General features: G+C 47.7%; 3 protein-coding genes across 8 annotated transcripts in view; 2 read left to right on the top strand and 1 right to left on the bottom strand.

Moving 5' to 3' along the window:
- LOC131592684 (ubiquitin-conjugating enzyme E2 R2) overlaps positions 1–7,066 on the top strand; it is a 54,038-nt gene extending 46,972 nt beyond the window's left edge. The window contains exons 4-5 of the mRNA XM_058864365.1: positions 2,113–2,247; positions 3,529–7,066. Coding sequence (XP_058720348.1) covers positions 2,113–2,247; positions 3,529–3,748 — 355 coding nt within the window. The 3' untranslated portion in view covers positions 3,749–7,066. The remainder of the gene's footprint in view (positions 1–2,112; positions 2,248–3,528) is intronic.
- Positions 7,067–10,160: 3,094 nt separating this feature from the next.
- LOC131593080 (ubiquitin-associated protein 2-like) overlaps positions 10,161–25,146 on the bottom strand; it is a 141,968-nt gene continuing 126,982 nt past the window's right edge. For 4 of the 6 annotated variants that reach the window (XM_058865287.1, XM_058865289.1, XM_058865290.1 and 1 more), the window contains exons 21-27: positions 17,300–17,378; positions 16,027–16,241; positions 14,579–14,678; positions 14,388–14,495; positions 12,983–13,050; positions 11,817–12,008; positions 10,161–10,393 (exon numbers count right to left, since the gene is read on the bottom strand). In XM_058865287.1, the coding sequence (XP_058721270.1) occupies positions 10,298–10,393; positions 11,817–12,008; positions 12,983–13,050; positions 14,388–14,495; positions 14,579–14,678; positions 16,027–16,241; positions 17,300–17,378 (858 nt within the window). In that variant the 3' untranslated portion in view covers positions 10,161–10,297. Of the gene's footprint in view, positions 10,394–11,816; positions 12,009–12,982; positions 13,051–14,387; positions 14,496–14,578; positions 14,679–16,026; positions 16,242–16,746; positions 16,810–17,299; positions 17,379–25,146 lie in introns of all 6 variants that reach the window. The other 2 variants (XM_058865285.1, XM_058865286.1) reach the window with 1 other exon arrangement.
- On the top strand, positions 20,049–21,397 carry LOC131593081 (interferon-like). Its single transcript, XM_058865292.1, has one exon. It carries the CDS (start codon positions 20,451–20,453, stop codon positions 21,159–21,161), a length of 711 nt encoding a protein of 236 aa, XP_058721275.1. The 5' UTR covers positions 20,049–20,450; the 3' UTR covers positions 21,162–21,397.

The following is a 25,146-nucleotide window of genomic DNA, read 5'->3' as shown; positions in this document are numbered from 1 at the left end:
TAACTTTATACCAAGGGCAAAAATGCCCTTGGACCATTCTATACTTACTACTTGAGGTGGCTCTTAGAGGCTATAATGTGGATAGCAGCTGGGATTTAAGAAAAATCCTTTTTCAACAAGGAATATAACAGGATATGCTGGTTGGGAACATCAGCCAGTCTACATCATGTCTCTTTGCGAAGAAATTGGTCTGTCTCTGAGCCTTCTTACATTCATACATGAAAAAAAGGGTCCTTAACAGGTCTGTTTCCTTGAACCTCTGCTGGCTGCTCTTCCATGCTACAGCAGCCTTGTCTCTACGGGAGACAGATCCTTGACATTAACCCAGAGACTCAGCTTATATCCAGCCTATGCAGTTTGTGTCTGGTGCTGAGGTTTTCAGTCTCACATGGCTGAACTTTTTTGGTGCTTTTAGTCCTGTCAAATCCCCCATGCTGGGATGCCTTTCTGTTACTGTACTTTGTTCACAGCAACCGGGTTTGAGTTTGAGGACACTGTCCAGCTCTTAAATATATCAGCAGTGATGGAGTTGATCTAATGTGCTGGATGGGAATGAAGAGCTCAGAGTTTCACTTTCAACACAGTTGTTTTGGTGTATTTAAGTAGCTTTGCAGTGACTTTGGTGTCTGGACACCACAGTGAAAATTGGCTTCTCCTCACTGTTGATGGAAGTGTGGTAGAGCAGATGCTAAATCCAGAATTCTGGTCCTCAGCCCTTCCTAGCCTTCGTTTGCTGTACATGAAAGCTGCTGCATGATACTGGAGCTGACATGCTGGCCAGTTTGCAGAGAATCAAAGGCTCTTAAATGAATTCTTGAGATGAAGTAGAAAATGATCTCTTATGCCCATCATTCCAGTCCAATGAGACAGTTTCTTCCAGAGCTGCTGTTCTCTTTTTTGTACAGAATTATATAATTTAGAAAATGAATTGTATAAGACTCTCTTGATAGCTGTGCTGAACAGTCTGTTCAGATACAAGTGTTTATTTTCAAAACCTTTCAAGATACTCAGTATCCAAATGACCAAGCATTTCCTGGAATTGTACCCAGATATATGATCCGGTAGATGTGCTCTGAACATGTCCCTGAATCAGTGCAAACACAACTGCGGCTACCAATCTCCTTTAATCAAGGTCTGTGAAGTGGCTGTTAGGTAATGCTGTGTTTCAAGAACTATTCCCTGTTCTTGTTTATCCCTTCCACTTGAAAGGGAAGCCATTGCTGCAGGACCACGGGGTCGGGTGACAATGTCATGGTGGCAGCTACAGACAATGGCTGGGTGTGGGAGTTTGTGCAGGTTGGGGCACAGCAAGAGCAGCAAAGACTGCATCTCTCAAATGCAAAGGGTTCTAGGGACTGCAGGAGAAAGCTCTGGGCATGAGAATGGGGTTTGCAGCTGGTAAATGCCAGCAGAGCAGAGAACCTGCCTGGAAATCCTGGAAGACTGTACATCTGTCTGTCTGTCTGCCTGCCTGACAGGGGTTATGTGACTGGCTCATGCTGGCTCTCCTGAGTACCAGCAGCTGAATCCCACTGGGCCCTGGCACTTTGCCCGGGCATTGAGAAGCATTACGCTGTCTTCCCCTTGCTGTGCTTGGGATCTGCTGCTGCAGCCTGAGTGGGGAGAGTCCTGCCCTGACCTCAGCCTCCACCACCTGGCAGGGCAGGGGAAAAGTAGCACAGCCTTTTCTGCTGGCCTTGGGGCACAGTGGTCCTTCTCCCTGCGCAGGGCAGGCAAACAGCCTGGCTTCCTGCTGGAGGCTGCAAGCCACCGGGAACAGCTCACAGAGCAGATTTCCATCCCCACACCATCTGTGGATAGTGCAGACAACCTGAATTCTGGTCTGATTGTAGCTTTGCATGCTGCCCTGTCCCAAGCACATGCACAGACACAAGGGTCTGTAGTCACGTGAGGTTTGTGTTGTATCACCTTCCTTACACCAATGTCCAGGGTCTGAGGTTCATAAATACCTGCTCTCGCTTAAAAAACACTGTCCTCAGCTTAAGACTTCACTTCAAACAAGTTTAAGATGCAACACCTAAAGAGTTTGTGGATATCCAGAATTCCTGAATACATTAGCTCTGACTCTCCTGTTGTGATTACCTCTTTCAGGACTATCTTACTGAGTGTAATCTCTTTGCTTAACGAGCCCAACACATTCTCCCCAGCCAATGTGGATGCGTCAGTCATGTTCAGGAAATGGAGGGACAGTAAAGGAAAAGACAAGGAGTACGCCGAAATCATAAGGTAAACTTGGCCACTTGTGATGCTGGGCTACCAGCCTTCTGCTTTGAATCCTGTCAAACAGACTGCTTCCAGAATTTGCTGAAACCAGCTTCCTGCAGCAGAATTAAATTTGGAAATTAATTTTAGTGTTTTATTCAAAGTCCACGCTTCAGGTCCCTCCAGAATTTTCAGCACACAGAAGCAGTGCTGATTTCTGGGGCAGGAGGACTGGGCTGTTTTGTCTTTAAATTTTTCTTTTTTCAGGCTAATCTGTTATGGTGCTCTGCAAAACCTATTGGCTACTAGTAAATCTCAGTCAAAGTCCCTGGTTGTCTTTGAGCCCTGCATTGCTTGGGATGTGATGCAAACTGAATGCATCCTACTAATTTCTGTGCTTAATGCATGCATGAATCATAATCTTGTCCCTCCAGTTCAAAGGAGCATCAGCAGAATTTGTCAAGGGCTTGCAGAGCTGGGTTGGATTAGCTGGAAGCACTGCTCAGTGCTGCCCTTGCAGAAGTCCATAGTTTGTCAGGAGCTGCAGGGGGATGATGTGAGCGTGGGCCAGGGCTATTGTGGAGGGACAGCCCAGCCTGGAGGGCTGGCGGGAGGCCACATCTGCATTGTCTCTGCCAGCTAGGCAGGCAGGATGTGGCCCTGGGTGGGGCCAGTGGGGCTCTGTCTGTGCAGAGAATCCTTCAGCTCCCTCGGCTCCAGCGGAGCAGGGTGCACTTGACACAGGGAATGGCAGACTGACAGGCAGTGGGTGGGTGAGGGGACAGGCTGCCATCTGCTCCTCCCTGCTGGGACACAGCAGCCGGGCCTGCCCGGGGTGGTGGGAAACACTTGGCTTCTGCAAGCCCCAGGCTGTGTCCTGGGGTGCTGCCATGTGCCCCTGTTGCTCTGACCCTCCAGTGGGAGCTGAGAGCTGCCAAAGGCTTGTGGGAGTTGCAGTTTTGAGCATGCTGTGGGAGAGTTGTCAGCAGCAGTCAATAAATCATCCTAGGAAATCCTTGGCCATCCCTACAGTAGTGAATGGAATTTGCTTTGGCCTCTGGCAGATCTCTAGTGCAGAGCCTGTGGAATTACTGATTTCATATGTTGCTGAGAGTGAATGTGCTGCAAACACCCTTGGCATGCTCCCAAGCCTGGGGCTGCAGGAACCAAATCTGTTTCCAGCGCTGCTTTTGGTACTTCCTGCAAACCTCAGCTCCCCTGTCCCTGAGCTGCCAGGAGGGCGGGGCAGATGAGCCCCTGGCACACGGCCCTGCTCTCATTGTTGCTGTGTCCTTCTCCCCGCAGGAAACAGGTTTTGGCTACCAAAGCTGAGGCAGAGAAGGATGGTGTGAAGGTCCCCACTACACTGGCAGAGTACTGCATCAAAACTAAAGTGCCTTCCAATGACAACAGTTCAGATTTGCTTTACGACGACTTGTACGATGACGACATTGACGATGAGGATGAGGAGGAGGAGGATGCCGACTGTTACGATGATGATGATTCTGGCAACGAGGAGTCGTGACCTGCTCCCTCTATGCCCCTGTACTGCCCTGCCGACTCAGGCCAGAAGGGAGCAGCGGTAACCTAGCAGCAGTCCAGCAAAAAAGTGGGGGGGGGGGGGGGGGGTGTCAAAAAAAAACAAAACAAAAAAAAAACCCAACACAAAACTTTGTCTCCTGCTGTCTCCTGTTGTATGGATCTGTTCGCTCCTTTTTTATGGACCTCTTAGAGACCCTCCACAGAATGTCTGAATTCTTGCATTCTTAACCCTTTCATCACTGTATTACAATTTCTTTTTAAAAAAGAAACTCCCCTTTTCACTTCTCTACGAAATGCTCACAGCAAAACAGGTTTGCTTGTGTTTAGATTCTTGAATTAAATACAGTCTTGCATTGAGATGTTTAATGTATTTAAAGCTGGAACAAACCCATTGGAAGCCGTGTTTTTGGGAGCTCAAAGTGCTGCATTTATTGGGAAGAAAAAAAAAAATCCCCACAAAGCAAATTGCCAAGGTTTAGCTGCTCCATTTACAATAATAGCGTGTGTACATTCGTTTAGCCTTGTGGTGGTGGCTTTTCCTTTATAAGGTGTGGGGCGGAGAGTGTAAAGCTACTGTGTGTTGAGCTTGAATGGGATGTCACTGAAAGGTACAGTATTCCTTTTCTGCCTGCTAAGTTAGGAAATAGCTGGCCCCTGGAGCCCCAGAGGGCAAAATCAGTTTTGTCTCTGGAAAAGGCTTGTGATATGAACCCTAAAATAAACACTTAACACTTCACGTCTGTACAACTGAGCCCTGGGTTGCTATTTTTTTTTTTTTTTGTTCAATTTTTTCAGACTAGGACAGGGTTGAAAAACTAGAGTTTAGCTGTTCTGCTGAGATCTGCTGCCAGCTGCCTCTCTCTGAAGGGAAGGGAGCAGATGTGCATCCTGCTGCCCAGAGGGCCACCATTCCTGCTGGACTTTTTTTTTGGCAGTGGGACAGACCAGCAGCCTCCTGCCCTGTGCTGGCTGGCAGTTCTTGCTCCCTGCAGCCCCAGCCCTGTGCATCTGGAGCTGCCTTCTGTCACTTGTGTGGGTCACCTGTGGGCAGGTGTGGTTCTGCACAGCTGAGCTTAAGAATATTAGACATGCACTTGCTTAGAGGTAGGTTTATCTACACAGAAAAGGTAATTGACTATATGGGAAATAAAAATGTTTATGATTTCAAAAAAGACAATCTAAGTGATACAATGCGAGAGCCTAGCTCCCTGAATTTATCTGGAATTCTGCCCACCTTTCATAGGCATTGACTTGCATTATAATTCTCTGTGTAAGCATGGAAGCTGAAGTTATGGATTGGGGTTTCAACTACACACAGAAGAGCTCCTAAACGAGGGGGATTCTGTTTGTTCTCCTCCAGCACTTGCATTTTTAGGGAAACAAGTTCTTTACTGTGGTTTCTCAGCAGAGTGCTAAGAGATAGCAAAGACTAGATTTTTTGGGTTGGTTATTTTTTTTTTTAAGAGAAGTACTTTGCATGCACTTCCCAGAGGAATTCAGAGAAGAGCCTGCAAGGCTGTCGGAGTTTGGAACTCACTTTGGGGCCCGTGGGATGTCCGGGCTGTCTGTGCTGCAGGGCAGAAGTGGGCAGTGCTGGGCTCTTCCCCTGCCCAGCTCCCTGGGGTTCAGGGGTGTGTGCAGCCCCAGAGCAGAGCAAGCCAGCAGCAGGTTTTGACAGGCTCTTCAGCAGTGCGCTTCAGCTGGTGCCCCGAGCTTAGCCTCCCGCATGTTTTTGGAAGCCCTTGGCAGAGCTTAGGGCGCTCTGTCTTGGGCAGGGGGATCCTGCATGCTCCTGTCTGAGAACTCTCTTCCTCAGCCCTCCCCCCGTTGCAGCGTGCTCGTGTTTGGCTGTGGTGCAGTGCCCCGAGTTCCCCTCTCCCATGATCCCTGGATCGGCAGCCGGGCCTGGCAGTCCCGGGAGCAGATCGGAGGTGCTGGCCCTGCTTGGGGGAAACTCTCGATCCCCATAGGTACAGAGGCATCACCCTGACCAGAGGCTGCGCCTCCCCTCCGTGTATCTCAGGGTTTTCCATGGTACGTCACCAGCTGCAGGTCCCTCGGGGGTGCTGGGGTGGGAACAGGCTTTGTTCTGGATCCGCTCCGTGGCTGCGTCCCGGTGTGACACTGAGCAAAAGTTCCGAGTGCGCTGCCCGGACGGAGAGGAGAAGAGAGCGGACGAGAAGAGGGTGAGGCCCTCGGGGCTCCGCATGAAGTGAACGAGGCAGATGTTTCCAAAATGTTGCTTTGCTGGGGCTTGGAGGGACAGTCCCTGCCCCGGCGCTGCATCCCTCCGCCCGCAGGCAGTGAAGGCTGCCCGAGTGGCGATTCCTTGTGCCCATCGTTCCCTCGGTCTCCTGCCTTCCTGCTTGCCTGTTACCTGGGAAGGCAGCTCCACCCTCCTGAGGTGTCAGCCTTCTTCCAGCAAGGACTGACTCAGCCCCAGGTGCTTTTTTGGGGCCTGCAGCGGGGCTCCCCTGCGTCTAGTGATAGGGTGGGGCGCCCCCAGCTTCACACCAGCCCTGCGAGGGCAGCGCCAGGGTTGGCAAATGGGCCCTTGGTGCTCCCGGCTGCAGGACTGGACTCGGGGCCACGCCAGGGCAGGGGCACCAGCCTCCAGCTTTCAGGTGGCTGGGGGGGGTGAAGGGCCAGAGTGTGGCAACGCTGGCTTTGCTGATGACTTGGTTGGAAATGAGGATACTGCATCTTTCAGGATTTCCCTTGTACTTTTGACCGTCTTCACTGTATACTCTCCAGTGACTTGTATTTCCAAGCTTGGTGTTGTAAAAGATGCATTATTATGACTCTTCTGTTACCCTTTTTTAATGACAAAAAAGCAACCTCTTTTGAGAGCTCTGACATTGGTTAACCAGACTAATTTCTCTTCCCCACTGTCCTGTGCAGTGTCATTGCTTGTTGACTTGCTGGTTTCCTTTTTTTCAGATACAACTGAAGTATGAGGGGATTTTTTTGAAACTATTTAAGAGATTGCAGAAAAATGTTTACCTGCTTTGTGTATTCTGGTTTTTTCTTAATCCCTTTTCTCCTGTTTCAGTCAATATTAGCGTTTACATTTGCAACTACATGTCCCTTCAAATGCAGTTTTCAACCATTCTGAAACCAGCAGGGTACACTAGATTTCTCAGTAGTTTTCTTAGCTGAACTCCCAGATCTTTTCCTTTTTTTCTTCAGTATAATTTACCAGAAAGAATTAACTGATGCATTTTTGTGTTGTCTTCTTCTTCAGTAGTTATATTTTGTCTTTTCTGCACATCTGTCTACTAATAAAAATGTGAAATGAAAATATTTCTGTGCTATTACTTCCATATTTGAGCTGGTTGCACTGCACGAGTTACTCAAAGCTTTGAATAACAGCTGTTCATGAGTTCATTGCTGCTCTGGTATCAATAGACATATTTATACACAAATATCAATCAGTTTATTGCAAAATAAAGCTGCTGTTTGACAGCTGCCTGCACCTAAGACTAAAGAACAAACTGATTTAGAGAAGGACTTTGGCTAAAGGCCAGACCTTTGCTGTTACGTTTAGCCTTCCTAAGTCAAGAAGGGGGAGCCCATTGGGGTGGTTGGTGGTTTCATGTGACCGGAGCAGGGACACAGGACACGGAGCTGCTGGTGGCCAGTGGCCTGGCAGGGCAGGAGCACGATGCTCCTGAAAGGGTTGGACAGGGTGGAGGAGGAGTTTGACCGCTGGGTCAGGGAGCAGCCTCGGCAGAGAAATTGAGGTCATGGCTGCCAGCCCTCGTGAGTGCCAGTCCTGCCTGTCCTCTGCTGTTCCCTGCAGGATCAGGAGGGGAGCAGGGTGTTTGCAGTGCCCCCCTGCTGCAGTCAAGCTAAAATTAGCAGGACAAGTGCCAGGGAGTTGGACTGGCTGCACTTGGTATCAATGGCAGCACAGCAACTGCTGAGTCAAATGTGGCTGGGGCCCAAGTGCTCCTGTTGCACAGCTGAGCTGGAGGAATGGCATTTTGGAGCTGCCTTCCCAAAGCAGGCTCCATACTACAGAAAGGGACTGGAGGGATGGTGCTGTCTGGGATCTGGCCTGCTCTTATCTCCTGACTGACCCTACAGCACTGGGCTGCCCTGAACTCCCAGTAGCTGCTTCCTCCAGCAGCGGCGTGGTACCAAAGGCAGGGCAGGGGCTCCAGCCCACTCTTACCTGCCTGGGTAAGCCCAGGGGGCTGCAAAGGAGGGGTTTTCCCATCCTTTCCTTGGTGGCAAAGTGCAGCTGGGTGACATTGCCTCTGCCATCAGTGGAACAAGGCTTAGAAAGGAAACTGCTGCAGACAAGTCCTGCCAAAATGATAATGTAGGTGAAGGGAGAAACATTTTGTTGAGTCTCACAAAAGAGGAGCCTGCTTGTGGCTGAAGGCAACACTCTGCCTACAGGCAGGACCCCAGAGCAGCTGGGAAGGTGTGGGATTTGAGGCTCAGGGGCTGCTGGAGGCTGCCATCTCTCCCCGGTTGCTCCAGCTCCAGCTGCTTCTGAACTGTGACACATGCAAGAACTGATCTACACCTGTGGGGCAGCACTGGGTGTCTATATATAAACAAGACCTCAAGAGAGTGAAAGGCAGCTCTGGAGAAGTCTGTGTTTTGAAGCAGGTGAATGAGGTGCTGCTGCTGTGAGGGTTCAGCCACTGGTGCAGTCTTGTACAAGCTGATGGGGCCCCTGCCTGCAGAAGCATTTTTGCCCTCCTTGACATTCAGGCCGCAAAGCTGCTGGCAGTGGGGCAGCAGCTGCCAAGGGCTTGGAGCAGCTGTTGGAGTTCAACCAGTGTCAAAACCTGAGCCAGGGCAGAAAAATGTCAGAGTAGTTCTTGTGCTGCTCAGAGCCTGGGGGAGGCCTGGGTAACAACAGTGTCTCACAGGGTCAAAGAGCTGGTAACAGAGAAAGAATAGTTCTCAGGGTAGAAGCAGACTTCTTTTTTTCTTGTGGATACTGAAAGAAAAAAAAGCCCCTTTCCCATTATGTGCTTCACATTTACCCACCTCCTCTGCTGCAAGGGGACAGGATGATCAGAAGGGTAAGTCTGGGGCAGGAGACTTCCCTCAAGTGCCCTCACACCTCTGCCCTTGTACCAGTGGAGCCCATGGACCTTATGGGCGAAGCAAGAGGACAGAACTCCAGTTGTGCTCCGTCCTTACCAATCCCAGCTGCTCACAAGGATTCGGAGCACCACCTCAGGAGCCACCCAAGGCAGAACTGGTTGATGATGGCAGGAGTGAGGGTTTGGCCCTGCTGTGGGTGCCTGAGGGCTCTCAGCACACAGGTGAACTCACTGTTGTCAGAACCACTTGCTGCTCTTAGCCCCCCGGTTTGGCTGCTCTGGCAGGAACAGGTGTAAAACTGCTCCTGGAGCTGTTGAAAATGCAGACAAACACCAGTGGTATGCTCAGATCTTTATTAGGTGGACACCAGTGGTATGCTCAGTTCTTTATTAGGTGGAGGAAGGGCTATAAAGAAATGAAACTCCTAGAACATTCACCGCAGTGGTGCAGGACAAGAAGGACCAGGAGTTGCCTCCAAGGTCTTTGTTTTAAAAGAAGTGGGGAGGGACAGATGTAGTTTCCATCCAGTAGCTCTGGCTTTCCTGGGAATGTGGCTCAGGGCAAAAAGAGGTACAAGACACAGCTTATACTTTTATTTAAGAAACCGCTACATAGTTTTTGCCTCTAGTGATGCAAAGGAGGTTCCAGGACACACTGAGCCATCCAAAGTCTCTTGTTAGAGAAAAACACCACCAACAAAAAAGCCCCGCACAAACAAAAAATAAAACCCTGTCCTTTTATTTTTATTATTATTAGAAAACTGAAAAATTAAGTTGAAACTGCAGCTCAAGGCCACAGTGATGAAACTGCCCACAAGAGTTTGTCTTCCACAGCAAAAGGGTGGGAGGGAGGGAGGAAATGAAAGAAAGGGGAAGGCCCACAAAACATTTTTTTCTTTCTTTCTTTTATTTTCCCCCTCTAAAATAACAGCTATATTTTGGGTCAGGGGGTAAAATCAAACCAACAGGACACATCTTGATTTAGGTTTTTGGAAGGGCAGGTCTCCTTATTTCTCTGAATTTGGAACTGCATTAAATAAATGGGCTCCAGCTCTAAAAAAAAAGGCGCAGTTTGTCTTTGACAGAGTTAAAAACCCATAGAGCTTAAAATACAAAACAAAGAAGGATGCCCTGGTGCAGATGGAAAATGAATAATTAGTTTTCCTACAAAGAAAATAAAACAGGCTGCAAGATGCAGAAAACCACATTTAGGCTCTATTACATTTACAAATACATACATAAATATATTACAAATAACAGCAACTCAAAGAGGAAGCAGGCGAGTCACACAGAGGATGGCTGGCTGGCTGCAGTTCTCCCCGCACAGATGTTTGGCTGAGCAGTAACTTTTCCTAATAATTCAACGAATGGGCTTCGGCTTTTATTTTCTCTTTTCTTTTCTTTTTTGTTTTTTTTTTCTTCCTCCTTTCCTTTCATTCTCCCCCCTCTCCCCGGTTTCAGATTTAGTTTGTCCAGTATGGAGAAGTGCCATAGGCGGTTTTGGTAGCCTGAGACTTTTGCTGCATGGTGCTGGGTTGGTTGCGCTGGCCAGATCCACCCTAGAAAAGGGAAACAAAGGAGACAGGAGCATCAGCTGCCACAGCATCAGCATTCCCAGGAAGACAAGCTCGTCCCAACATCACAAAGCAATGCTCCCCCCTCATCAGATCTGTTTCTACCCTGCACCATCTCTACATCACAGTCCAGGCCAAGCAACCATGGACACACCAAGCAAGAGCTTGGGAAAGCACTATCCCACTGCCTCCAAAGCATAGGGGAAGTGAGGAGCAGGGCCAGGCACAGCAAAGGAGCTTTCCCAAGGTGAGGTGAGGTGGTACACCAGACAAGGATGTCACACATTTGGAGCACAAAATCACATCCTATTACTGAACTCTAAGGCTGAAAACTGTTTTTTCCAGGGAATATTTAGTGTTAGGAAAGTAAACACATGCATGTGAAACCAAATCGAAGCTGACATGCAACCTGCAGGAGATGCTTGACTTTTCCCCAGAATCACAGCACAAGTGCTCACCTGCCTCGGCTTCACACCCCACAGATCATCCCTCCCCAGCCAAGAGCAGGATGGGCTCTTCACACAATCATGGCCTGGCTGAGGCTGGCAGGGATCTCTTGAAGCATCTTGTCCAACCCCTTTGCTCAAGCAGGATCACCTAAGAGCCAGCTGCCCAGCACCATTCCCAGACAATTTCAAGGGTGGAGATTCAATCAGCTTCCTGGGCAGTGTTTGGTCACTTAGCAAAAACATTTTATCTGATATTCAGAGGGAACCTCTTGTGTTCCAGTTTCTGACCATTGTCCCTGTTCCTGTCACTGGACACCACTGGAAAGAACCTGGCTCAGTACTCTTTACATCTTCCCTTTCTGCACACTGATGAAATCTCCTCTCAGTGCTCTCCAGGCTGAACTGTCCCAATTCCCCAAGCCTTTCCTCACAGAAGACATTATCCAGCCCCTTCATCAGTCCTTCACTGGACACTCTCCAGCACATCCATGTCTCTCCCACAGTGGGGAGCCAAGCACTGGCCATGATACTGCAGCTGTGGCCTCAGCAGGGTTGAGCAGAGGGCAGGGATCAGTTCCCCTGACCTGCTGGCAGTGCTGTGCCTGGTGCAGCTCAGGATCCCATTGTCCCTTTTTGCTGCAAGGGCACATTGCTGGATCATGGTCAGCTTGTGCTCACCAGGCCCCCCAGGGCCTTTTCTGCTGAGCTGCTTTCCAGCAGGTGGTCCCTGACATAGATTGGTGCATTGGCCTGTTTTCTCCCCAGAGACAGGACATGGCATTTCCCCTTGCTGAACTTCATGAGGTTCCCTCCTCAAGCTGCCCAACAGCCACTGCTGCCAAGGCCCTTTCCCAGTAGCAAAGCAAACAACAGAAGGAAACAAACACCCCAGGACCCTGCTGGGAAGGGGGAGCAGTGTGCTCTTGGGGATGCTGTAGAGGCACAAGGGGCTGACTCACCTGCCCATCCTGCTGAAGGTGATGGTGCAGCATCTGGGAATGAGGCTGCTGATGTGCAGGGAGGATATGGAGAAACGGGGCTGGAGCATAACCTGGGGCAGCACCAGGGTTCAGAGGCCCAGTCGATCCGAGAGCAGAAGGCAGGCTGAAGGGAGGCGGAGTGCCAGCATGGAATCCCTGCTTGTCAAATGTCTGCACAGGGGGCAATGAGCACAGGGTCAGAGACTGGTGTGAGTAGCACCAGCCAGACCAGAACAAGGGTGGCCCAAACACACATCACCTAAACCTTTCACCTACCCCATGGGGAAGCCAAGTCACACTGAATACCTGCAAGCACACCAGAGGATGAATTTCAGCTCCTGTTCTCACCCGTATTTCTGCACTAATGGCTCTTGAAATTTTTATTTTCACAGGCATTGTGGATTTTTTTTCCCCTGACCTCTTTCCATTCAGAGGGATATGGGATCACAGCACCTGCCTAATAAGTTCTTTCCCCACTGAGTGGGCTCAGCCTAAAATTACTCAGCCTATCCAGGGCAGCCCAACAAAAACACAGGAACTTGCAGTAATATTTTCCTCCTGCTGGCCAAAGCTTGACCCCTAAGCACAGAGCTGACAGCTGGCTTCCTACCTGTAAGCATGGATCACAGCCAGACACCGATTTCCCCTGCTGAGGGTGCAGGGAGGAGCAAACAGGAGCTGGACATAAGCCCAGTGCACAGCACAGCTTGACAGCACTTTCTGCTTTGCCTGGGGAGCTGTATGCTGAGCAATGGCCACAAGAGAGCTTGGGACAGGGACCCTTGGGTGTTAGAGGTGGGTACTACTGCCTGTCCCTCTGATGGAAAGCAAACAGCCTCTCAACTCACCTGCTTTGGGGACTATTTGTACTAAAAATGCTAACACCCATAACTTCATCTGCACCCAGGACACTGATGGCATGGTGTAGTGTAGGCAATGTGCAGCACAGGGAGCATTGAGCCTCTGCCAGCAGCTGCTGTCAGGTGCTGACACCATAGAAACAGTGGGACAGAGGATGAGACTTCACTCCAGCAGCAGAGCCAGTGTTAGGAGATGCCGTGGCTTGCTGACCCTGAGACTGGCCAGCCTGGGAGTAGGAGTCATCAGCCTTGGGGACTGAGGGAGGAGGGTCCAACACTCCTCACCTGAGTCTTGTTATAGACTGAGCCACTGATATCAGGCACACCCGTGTTACTTGAGGTCACAGAAACACCTGGAAAACAGAAATGCCACCAACAGTGAGAAAATCACCCCTCTAGTCAGCATGATCCCAAGCTTTGCTCTCAGCACCTCTGGAAGCCTCTGCCCTTCTAGTTCTCCATGATCTCAGACCACAGCTGAGGGAACAGAAGATGGGGCTCAGTTTCTTGTTCCCACTGCAAAAGCCCACTGGATAAATCCAGGTCCACACCCAGCCATTAACACTCAGATTCCAATGCATTTCACCAGGCAGCAGCTGGTTGCACTGACCACTCACTGAAGCCCACAAAAAGCCAGCTTTCCCCTAGGATCAGAGGTGCATTCAGCTCTATTGCAGCATTCAAGAGCTTACCAGCAGTGCCCTGAGTGATGAGACTCAGCATCTCCTACACATCTGAGCCCCTATGCTTCCACATCCTACAGAAGAGTGAAGTCTGCAGTGCTCCTATGCCCTGACAGAATCAGCATCACTGGTTCAGAGACACTTATTCACAATTTTGTAAGAGGTGGCTCTGATCATTTCACTCGGATCAGAATAAAGCCAATGGTTGTTTTGTTTGGTGAATCAGAGAACTGGGTTCAAGGTTACTGCTTTAAGCTTTGATTGTAATCCTCCTTGGACACTGCTCCTTCCTAGACTGCTTCTCCACCGAAAAGAGTGTGATCACCTGGTGTTTCAAATGCACAGTGTGTTTCACCAGGTGTTTCAAATGCTTGGTATTTGCTTCAGCATGAGGATGAACCAGTTAGTGCTAAGCAGCCCAGAGCACACTTCTCAAATCTAACCAGTATGTGCCAAACAAAGTTTTTGTATGAGCTAGATAAATCTGTCAGCTTTTATGGTCACAAAGGAAACACTTCCAGGCATGACAATGTTATGAGCATGTACAGGCAGCAGCTAGACAGCCCAGAGATATGTGAAGTGCCCTGATACTCTCTAACATGTGGGTGTCTCAGGTGCCTACCAAAAAACTTAACATCTAGCTATGATTTGGCAGAGGATAATTTCAGCAACAGCATTGAACTGCTCAAGTTTCAAAATCACAGCACTGTTGAAGGATCACTATATTCTTCAGCAAAGAAAGCTCTGGCTTAGGAAATAGTTTACCATTTCTCCCATGTATAACTGGACCAAGCTGTGCATCAGCCACACAAATCTTTATGCAAAGTTCAGTCATGAGGTTTAGAAGGAACAAGCGAGCCATTAAAAAAGCATTTTGTGTATGGGAGATGGAGAAACAGCTTGGATCATGACCCTGTTTAGAGCTGGCTGCTGTGTTGACTGCACAGCACTGGGAGTTTTCCCTGCTAAATCCCACTCCAGAGGAACCTCCAGTCTCAAAGTGTTACCTTTCCCAGGTCCAGCACCAGCAGATTTGTTTTGTGCTTGAGATGATCCACTGTAGCCTCCTTTGCTGTAATCCCCAGTAGCGGTTCCCTGCGTTAAGTCATCGTAGCCTGCCAATGTGCACAAGACAGGGCGTTATGGTGCACAAGTAGGGCTACGCGCGCTCATGGGGCAGCCGGGGCTGAGGGCTTACCTGCACCGTAGCCATGCTGGCTGTAGCCACTGGCCTGCTGGAAGGGAGTCGACCCCGTGTTCAGGTTGACTCCATGCTGTTTTGCAGATGCTGGAGGTACCTGGACAAAGGACAGGAACAAAAGGCACCTTCAGCTGGAACATAGGCTCCCTCTGCCATCTAGTGGGGAAGGCACCTTCCACCTCATGTCGGGAATCCAGTCTAGAGTTGGGAGGACTGGGATGGCACAGGACTGCCGACAGTAGTAACTTGCTATAGTGGATTTGTGTCTCAGGATTTCTCCTAGACCTGTCCCTGTGATTGCAATGCAGCCCTCACTCAGAAGAGGCTGTGTGTTTCTTTCATATGCTGAATTGCAAACAGCAAATCTTTACCCACAAACTGAGAAGAACAACCACAGAATCAAAGTAAATATCAATTCCTGCCTGAGGCTATTCATAAAATACTATCCTACAGGGCCCTAAATAGCCTCATCTACCCTTCTGCCTGGAGCAGCACCTCTTCCCAAATAACCTTTTTCCTCCTGAGACTTCCAGCCCTGCTCTGTGACTTAATGGGTCTCCTCCATCCAGGCTCTCTCAGCTCAATGACTCAGTTTTGTGTCTCCCCTTGATTCTCCAGGGACTAGTAAGGGATTTTAGGAACAGCAAGCCCACAAAATGCAGCTGAAAGCTATTTATAGAAACTTCCACAGGGGTCCATGAGTTCTGGCCTGTTAAATTTTTTGTTTTCTTCTAGATTATATTAGATTAGATTAGATTTAGAAGAGATTGCAGTTATTTTCTCACGTTGCATGTTTTTGGAAATCTCCTGCAGACTGGAGAAGCTGACTCTATTCCATTCTAATGACAGTCCACCTGAATACTGACTCCAGCTCTAGGGCCCTCAGTATGAGGAAGCTGTGGACCTCTGGAGCAGATGCAGAGAAGGTCACAAATGATCATGGGGATGAGCTCCTCTCTCCTATGAGGACAGGCTGACAGGTGGGGGTTTTCATTCTGGAGAAAAGAAGGCTCTAGGGAGACCTTACTGTGACCTTTCTACACTTAAAGAAGGCTTACAGAAAAGATGGGAAAAACATTTTACCAGGCCCTGTAATGACAGGATGGAGGGTGGCTGTTTTAAACTGAAAGATGATAGATTTAGATTAGATATAGAGAAAATATTCATCACCATGAGGGTGGTGTGGCACTAGCAGAGGTTTCCCAGAGAACACATGGATGGCCCATCCCTGGAAGTGTTCACGGTCAGGCTAGATGGGGCTCTGAGCAACTTGGTCTAGTGGGAGGTGCTCCTACCCATGGCAGGGGGATTGGAACACGATGGTCTTTGATGATACCTTCCAACCCAAACCTTCCTGTAACTCCAAGATGTAGAGTGTTTGGGCTGGTGAAAGTAAAACTGGAGAGGCATGCAGGAAGGGTTACAGTTAAGGCTGTCACACTTACAAACATGGTTGGCCCATATTGGAATGCACTGGGAACACCGGGCATTCCAGCGTAGTAAGGGAGCCCAGTGTAGCTGTACCCTGGAGGCAGGGTCGGGTTGAGGAAGGGCTGCTGAGTCGTGTGGTGAGTCTGAGCCTGGTTCTGCTGCGGCTGGGCCAGTGTGGTTGCAGGAGCAGGAGAGGCGGAATCTCCACGGCCAAATTTTGTTACATCACCTGTGAAAGAAAAAACTGATCAGAAAAGCTATCAAAGATACTGCAAAGGTGGAGAATTCAATGGATTTAAATCCTCTGAATGCAAGCAGACAACTACAGAACAGGACACATCCTACACCTGAAAGCCTGCAGGTGTTCATGGGAAGCCCTCACCCAGTCTCTGGTCCTAACAGCCACAGAGATACTGCCTGTTCATGGCACAGGACTCTATGCCATGGCTATTCCATTGATAAAAACAGATGCCAATACTCACCTATCTCACATGGTCTGAGCAGACTCATTACTATCAGATCTTTGCAATAAAACATGCTAAAAGCAGAAGCATGGTAAGTAGCCAGAGAGCCAATGGTTGTTGTGTTAAAGTGTGACTCTCCTGGAGGTTAACCTGTTTAGCTAAGCTTCATGGGCTGAAAGCAGGTTAGGATTTACAGGCAGTGATGGGCATATTTTTGCCAATGACTGTTTATTTGACAAGCATGACTAGTTAAGATGTCCAGTTCCTCACACCACCAAAGTTCTGAAGACAGTAGCTGAAGGCCAGGAAAGCAAGGCTTGCATCGTGGGCCACCTTATTGAAGAAGCAGGAAGGGAAATTCAGTTATTAACCCAAAAACAGCCTCCCAAGAGAAGTGATCATGAAGCAGAAAATTCACAAACACTTGTACTTTCTGGCAGCCTACAGAGCAGCACGTTCACATGTTTACCAAGGAGGTGACATACAATAAATCCCTTCTACCTCACTCCCAATCAAGTATTCCTTTTTTCTGGTTACCAGGAAGTATGACAGCACTTATTACCATCATTATAGGAACTACAATGCTTATGGCTACAGTTTTAAGATGTAATCAACTGGCAGTGGATGAAAACCACTGGCTGAAATCCTGGATGGCATTAATATCATCTGTGCACAATGACAGCTTAAGAGCAAGAGCAGGAACAAGGAAGGGCTACTTTGACCACAGAAGGGAGAAACAATTCTTCTTTGAGTGACAGTAGATGACCTGCACTGAGAAACCAGCATATCTCACTGGCCATCCTTATCTTTAACTAGCACTCACCTGAGTACGGATTGTTAGCAAGGCTCCCATCTCTGCCTGTCAAGGTTGCAGGAGCAGGGAATGTAATTCCATAGTAATCCTTGGAAAGAGACAACACCATTTATTAATAGTTGAAACTGTAACACAACTAGACAGATCTTATCAACTGCACACTAGACACAGAAGAAAATTCTAAAAGCAAGAACTAAAGGAGGTTTGGGTGGAAGCTGACCTTACATTGTGCAGCAGAACTAAAAATTTACCTGGATCCTCATGCTAAAAATAAATCTACTTTATAGACATTTTTTGTGTTACATACAAATATTTTGTCTCTTAATGGTAAGTTCAAGGCAATAACTAAGTGATTTCCCACACAGCTCCCAGCTCTGAACTGTAATCTTCCAGTGAGACTGCCTAAAAGAGCATTGTGGGTCAAAGGCCTCTGGTCAAGCCAGGTCTGTAATCACAATACAGATCTAAGTCTAAGGGGTTTGCCCTTGTACCATGCCCTGTTTCCTAAAAGTGGAAATGTGGAAATGTCAGCCATGAAAACAGCAAAAACTTTAAAAGAGAGAGAGAAATAGTTACTCTATTTATTGAAAATAAATAGAAATAAATGGAAAATTTATTTAGACTACTTTGCAGGAGACCTCAGGTCATAGTCTCCAAAATGTGGTGTGTATCACAACCCATTGGAGTGCAGGAAGGAAACAGATTTGGTACCTTTGATAAATACAGCTTAAGAGAACTTTGAAACTGTTTGTTTAACCTTTCTCTCCTTTTTTCATTTCTATTTTTGTGTATGTTTATAACATATATATTAGTATAGGGGTATATGTATATAATTCAGAAATAAAAATAATACTGAAGGTGAGTGCTCACAAATTTTTTGCTGATAGGGTGCATAAAAAAGGTGGAGAGCACTGCCTTAGATAATTCTTTAAGTCTTTTACAAGAAAGTAAGGAATACAAGAAAGCTAGCATTCTGAAATGACAGGACAAGCTAGCAAAACTAAAGCAGTATTTTGACCTCTGTTTTGGAAAAAAGGAAAGAAGTTTGCCCTTCTCTCTCTGGGTGAACTCCACCTGTGGATCTGGTAATCTGTTTTTTACCTCCTAATTTTCACGTTCTACTCCTCACCGCCTCCAATCCAGAAAGAGATAATGTTTTAAGTAGTAATGTATCCATTTCCATGTATTTTCAAACATTGGAAAAGTCTCCTCCTTTATCATACCCCTCTCTGCAAATGCCATAGCACCTCAAATGTTTTCTCAGAGTTGACAGTACCATCCACCTTGCTCCACTTCCGTGCACCACTTCCCTGTCTCCTACACACAATCCTCCATCACTGAACATGGAATAATGTGGCAAAGTTTTAGTATTGTAGGTGCTTTCTGTAACTTATGATGCCATTATATCATCAACATTTCCTTTTCTGGTAATTCCCCCTTAGGAACTCCAGCATTAATCACCTGGCAAAACACAACTAAATTCACACTGAAAATCTTAGCAGATTATTCAGAAGCAGCACTCTTCTAACCTTCTGATGAAAATTCTACAAAAAGAAGATCTAGAGAAGAGATGTGAAAACAACTCAAGAAGGCATGAACTGACACACTAACATTTTCCCCCTATACAAACTGGACAAAATATAATCAAACCTGCATGAGGAGAGGGTGTAAGAGTTGCAATTATTCCCACTGCACCTCAGGAAGGGGCAAACCACATCAGTACTGAGTGTCTGTATCCTACTTGTGCATACATACATTCAAACTAAAAACTCATTAGAAAATGTAAGTGCAAGGCAGTTATGTCTCCAGTTCATGCCTGCCCAAAGGAAAATATCAGGGAAGACACTTTGCTCTTCAAATGTCCCAGGTATCTCCTGACCTACAAAAGGAGAAAAAAAAGGCTGCCTAAAGCCAAAAGAGCAATATCGGAAATAGGCCCAAAAAGTAAGGCAGAAAAGTATGAAAAAGGGTAAGTGATGAGACCTAACAGACTTAAGATTCATCCAGCAGCAAATCACATACCAGCTGACGCATTTTTAAGATCTTTGCAACAGATGAATGGAGAAGACAACATATCCCAATGTAACATATACCAAAAGAACCCAAACAACAAAAAAATCCACAGTGAGACTTTACAGCAACAATATGCACATTACTTGAGTTAAATTAAAGAAAATAAAAAAATCTCAGGAGAAAATCCCATTCTTGCTTTATCAGCAACCATGGGGATTTCTTGCTGCTGGAAGTTACACAGGAAGCAGTGATGACTCACTTTCACTTTTCCCACGTAAGTGAACTGGCACGTGAAATAGAAATATTCCTGCCTGATCCTGCCCCCAGACCATGTAACACTGCCACATTTTCACAAAAAATTAACAAATAATTAAAAAAAACCCTCAAAATCTAGAAAGGCCAAGCACTGCATGAATAGTTGACAAAAAATCCTTTGTGACATCTGCACATTTATTTCTAAATACCAACATACCAAGGGTAATTAACTCTGGATACAGGGGTATGAGAGATGGCTCCAAAAGTATTCTGCAAGATTTTGCAGAGAGATGAAAACCTCTTGCACTAGCAAAGCTGCAAGTGCCCCAGAAAAAAAAATAAATATTAACATATATACACACATATAAATAGAATTTTAAAAGACTGATAGACTAACAATATTTGTCAATTAGAAATATAAGAACATGCAAATTAAACGTTATATACAAATAATATTAGAGCATGAAATAAGAAAAAAACAGATGCCAGTAGGTAGAGAAATTTTAAAATAAAAACCAAAAAAGGAAACACGCAAAACAGATGAAAAGACAATCCTGAAACACACCCCCAGCACAGCCATCCGGAAAACTTCTGCCACACTTTCACCTCCTGCAATAGCAGGGTAGCCAGGCTTCCCCCTAGCAGCAGCCCTGAGAAGGTGTCAGCTCCCATTCTCATAGCAGCGCCCTCCCTAGTCAGTGACAAGCACCAAAGCCCTCAGAAGAAAGCAAACGAAAAAACAAAAGTGAAAACAGAAAAGGGAAATCCTCTAAAAGATGGTGATGAAAGGAAAGCCTGGGCATATAAAACGGCACATTTGGCAGCACCCCGAGCAAAGCAACGACCACGACCGAGCCAGACCAGGCTCCTTCACAGCACCCAGAGCTCTGCCATGGCTGTACTTGGATGTGCACAGCCCTGCCGGTGGCACAGCACCCTGGCACTGCTGCTCCTCATCACTGCTCTCGCTGCCAGCCTCCCGTGCCACCACCTGCGGACTCATGATCCTGGGGATGCACTCCAGCTTCTCCAGGACATGGCTCCCAGCCACACACAGCCCTGCCACCTCCAGGAGCCGCCCTTCTTCCCCGACACCCTCCTCCGCGACAACCTCCACCCGCACCAAGCCGCCATCACCGCCCTCCGCATCCTCCAGCACCTCTTCCACACCCTCAGCAGAAGCAGCAGCAGCCAGCACTGGCCCACCCAGGCTCGCAACGACCTCCTCAACAAACTCCAGCACCACATCCACCTCCTCGAGCAATGCCTCCCCGACAACGCCGCGCTCTTCAAAGGACCACGCAACCTGCTGCTCACCGTCAACAAGTACTTCAGGGACATCCACCTCTTCCTCCGTGCCCACAACCACAGCGCCTGCGCCTGGGACCACGTCCGCCTCGAAGCTATTGACTGCTTCAAATACATGGACAGACTCATACGGCAAATGAAGCACCACGCTGCTTTGGACCCCACTAAAACCACGGATAGCAAACACCCATCCCCAGCCAGTGGCAGTGGCCACAGATTGAGTGGTGACAGCAGCAGCCTAGGCTGGGATCACTCAGTACCAGTCTCACCTCCTTCAAGCAGAATGATGAGCTGATGAAGAAAGGGTATGACTGTGGTGACACTTGGGTCAGTCTGTGTCACAGCCCATACACCCAAACCAAGGCCACTGGAGAGAAAGGAAGAGGAAATTTCTGTGCTATGCACTCATGGACAGATGCGAGGAGATATGGATGGTACTTATTACCTGTGGAATTATCACGTTCATCCAGACTGCAATCTCACCTGATGAACGGGATGGGGATCAATGACACTGGGGAGCTACTATGGGACTTTAATGCCAATCTCTATTTATCACAGAACTCTGCTTACTTACTTATTTAATTAATTAACTTAGTTGTTTATTTATTTATTTGGCCGGCCACTTGTTTATTTATTTATTTATTATTTTGTTATAAATAAAAACTTTTTGTAAAAACAAAAAAGGATGAAAAAGCAAAGCTGTGGTCATTGTGTTTCATGCTTGTACCTGACAGGGAAAGACACAGTCCCCTCAGGCAGGCAGGCAGGCCTGAGTCTCCCTCCTGCAGCCCGTCTTGCCAATGCCTCCCGCCTACAGATAGCAGACCATTCTCAGGGAATGGTGGTCCTGCAGCCCCCAGGTATCTCTTACAGCTGCCAGACGGTGGGGCACCCATTTGCCCCAGATGGCATGATGCCTGCCCTGCACACTTCCTCCTCTTCCACCACCATACTCTACCTTCCAGACCTTCCAATAATGCCAAGACATAAAAGCCACTTCCAAACCATCATCCCACCACAACAGACCATTCTGCAATGCCACAGCACTGCTTTGGAAGCAAGAGGGTGGTACAGACAAGGTGCACCTCAGAGAACCAAGGAGAGGACCCATCAAGGTCTGCAGAGATTTGGACAAGGAACAGAAGCCCAGTGCTACCAACTCCACCCAAGAAACACCAAAAAGACACAAAGCCCACAGGAGATGTCCAGAACTGGTCACTGCTCTGCTATGGCTGCAACTGGTCCAGGATGCTCCTGCCTGTGCTTGTACTCCAGTGGCTACAGGGACCTGATGCAGTACACAGAGCACATTGTCCTTGTCCTTCTTTACCCCAACACACCACTAGCAAGCAAAGAGATCCATCACCCAAACATAAGCACCCAACATGGTCCAACCCAACCAGCACAGCATTCCCCATGAAGGAAACTGCTCACACATCATTAGCACCAGCTGCTCCTTCACCTTTCAACCACCAACCCAAAAGTGTGTCCCCAAGTCACCAGCTCTGGCCTCCTTTTGCATGGGACAAAGAGGTTGTTTCCTGTGCTAAACCAACCTCCATCACTGCATCACTGCAAAGACACTGCTTCGTGCAAACACCTGTTCAGCTGAGTGAGAAAACAAGAGGGCCAAATACAGAATCATAGAACCATTAAGATTGGAAAATACCTCTAAGATCATCAAGCCCAGCCTTTGACCAAATACCACTAAGCCATATCATGAAGTGGCACATCTAATCAATTTTTGAACACTTCCAGGGATGGTGACCTCCATCACTCCCCTAGGGAGCCTGGTCCAATGCTTGACCACTCCTTCAGTGAAGAAATTTTCCCTAGTATCTAACCTGAACCTCCTCTGGCACAACTTGAGGCCATTTTCCCTTCCTATTGCTAGCTGCTGTGAGAAAAAGCCAATCCCCACATGGTTATAACCTTCTTTTAGATTGTTGTAGAGAGCAGTAAGGTTCCCCCACACTAAACTCCTCCAGTTCCCCCCGCTGCTCCTCATATGACTCACTCTATAGACCCTTCCCCAGCTCTGTTTCTTCCTCTGGACATGCTCTAGTATCTCACAGTCCTTCTTGCTGTGAGGAAACAAAGCTGAACACAAGATTCAAGGTATGGCCTCACCAGTGCCCCCAGCACAGGGTGATGAGCACTGCCCTGGTCCTGCTGGCCACACTACTGCTGACACAAGCCCGGTGTTATTTGCCTTCTTGGCCACCTGGGCACACTCCAGCTCATGTCCAGCCACCAAAAACCAGCACCTCCAGGTCCTTTGCCACTCAGCAGCTTTCCAGCCACTCTGTCCCAGCCTGGAGCTGCAGGGGGTTGTTGTGACCCAAGGGCAGGACCCAGCGCCTGGCCTTGTTGAACCTCACACAATCGGCCTCAGCCCATGGATCCAGCCTGTGCAGATCCCTCTGCAGAGCCCTCCTGACCTCCAGAAGATCCACACTCCACCCAACTTGGTATTCTCAAACTGATTAAAGGAGCTCTTGATTCCCTTATTCAGATGATCAATAAAAGTAACAGTGCTGGCCCCAGCAGAGAGCCCTGGGGCACACCACTAGTGACCGGCCCCAGCTGGGTGTAATTCCATGCATCAGCACCCTGGGTAGGGACATCAGCCAGTTTTTAACTCAGAGAGCAGAGCATCCAAGCCAAGTGTATCTAGGAGAATTCTATGGGATACAGGGTCATAGACTTTCCTAAAGTCCAGGAAGTCAGCATCCCCAGACTTTCCCTCATCCACTAAAAGGGTCACTGTGTTACAGAAGGAGATAGGGTCAAGCAGTTATGCATTCCACAAATCCAGCTGGCTGGGCCTGATCCCCTGGATCTCTTGTATGTGCCATGTGATGGATACTAAAGAAGATCTCCATGAGCTCACCCAGCACTGAGGTCAGGCTGACAGGCCCTTAGCTCCCTAGATTCTACTTCTGACCCTTTCTGCAGATAAGCATTACATTGGCCACCCTCCAGTTGCTTGGGACCTAGTTGGTTAGCCAGGACTGCTGGTAAATGATGGGGAGTAGCTTGGTGAGCTTTTCCACCAGCTCTCTTACAGATTCAGGTACACAGAAGGACCCCTCAAGATGAAACTTTCACATTGTACCATAGTCCTCCTATCCAGAAATAACCTGTGATGTCAGGAATGAGAACCTCATTGGTTCTGTCTTTTCTGAGACAGCTTGAAGGAACTAAACCACTCTCAGACAAAAACAGGAGCAGTGGTAATGACACAAACTGGAATACAAGGAATTCAACCATGAAAGAATAAATGCATTTGTATTATTTTTTGTATTCTGTTGATACAACACCAACGAGAATAAGAATTAGGCTGAGTGGTATCCACTCCTGGAGACATATCTAAAAGCACCACTGGACAAGGCCATGAGCAGGCTTTTCTGATACCACCTCCTCTGAGCACCACACGTACTTGGGATATCCAGGGCAAAACAGACAATTAAAATGAATTTTTAAAAACCCTTTATTGTTCAAAAACAACAGCTTAGAGGAGACTTCTTAAACCCCACTACAATGAAAGTCAGACTGCAAAATGGAAGCAAGAGATTGCAGAAACTTCATCAACAAACATTCAGGGGCTTACACCCAAAGCATCCTCCTCAACTTAATGGCTAAATGAGCTGTCTTGGGTTGCAATGCAAGATGTAACCAAAAGTATGTGTTCTATTATCAGCTGTTTAAACCAGGTAGGGCAGTGTTCTTTACCTCCTCAGTGACCCATCCTCCCTTCAGAGGGATATCTTCTGTTAATGGGACACTGAGCCTCACTTCATGACTGATAAAACTACATCACCCCATTGTGAGACTTGGATATAATCTCAGACTTGGAACAACACAGCAGCCTTTCTCCACTGGAGTCTCAGAGGAAGACTGGACCAATCTATACCACCACTGGACCTTCAGAGGAAAGCTATACCCTTCTACAGGATCATTGCTTCAACAGAACCACATCTGTCATTCCAGGAGGACTGCAGCCACCATTTAATTGGACTGCTACCAAGACCCTGACCAACAGGGATGTCAGATTGTGTCCTGACTCTGTCAGTGGTTTGTGGTGTTTTGGTACTACTACACTTTAATTTTATTAGTAAAAAAATGTTATTCCTATTCCCATACCATTCCCTGAGAGCCCCTTGATTTCAAGATTATAGTAACTCAGAGCTGGGGGGGATGTTTAAATTTTTTCCATTTCAAGGGAGGTTTCTGCCTTTCTTAGCAGACACCTGTCTTTTCAAACCAAGACATGAGCT

This window comes from Poecile atricapillus, chromosome Z (assembly GCF_030490865.1).
Source record: "Poecile atricapillus isolate bPoeAtr1 chromosome Z, bPoeAtr1.hap1, whole genome shotgun sequence".
Lineage (NCBI taxonomy): Eukaryota > Metazoa > Chordata > Aves > Passeriformes > Paridae > Poecile > Poecile atricapillus.
This window is presented reverse-complemented; position numbering and strand designations above follow the sequence as displayed.

Excerpts from the sequence above, each read along its gene's own strand:
- LOC131593081 (XM_058865292.1), top strand. The coding sequence starts at position 20,451 with ATGGCTGTACTTGGATGTGCACAGCCCTGCCGGTGGCACAGCACCCTG.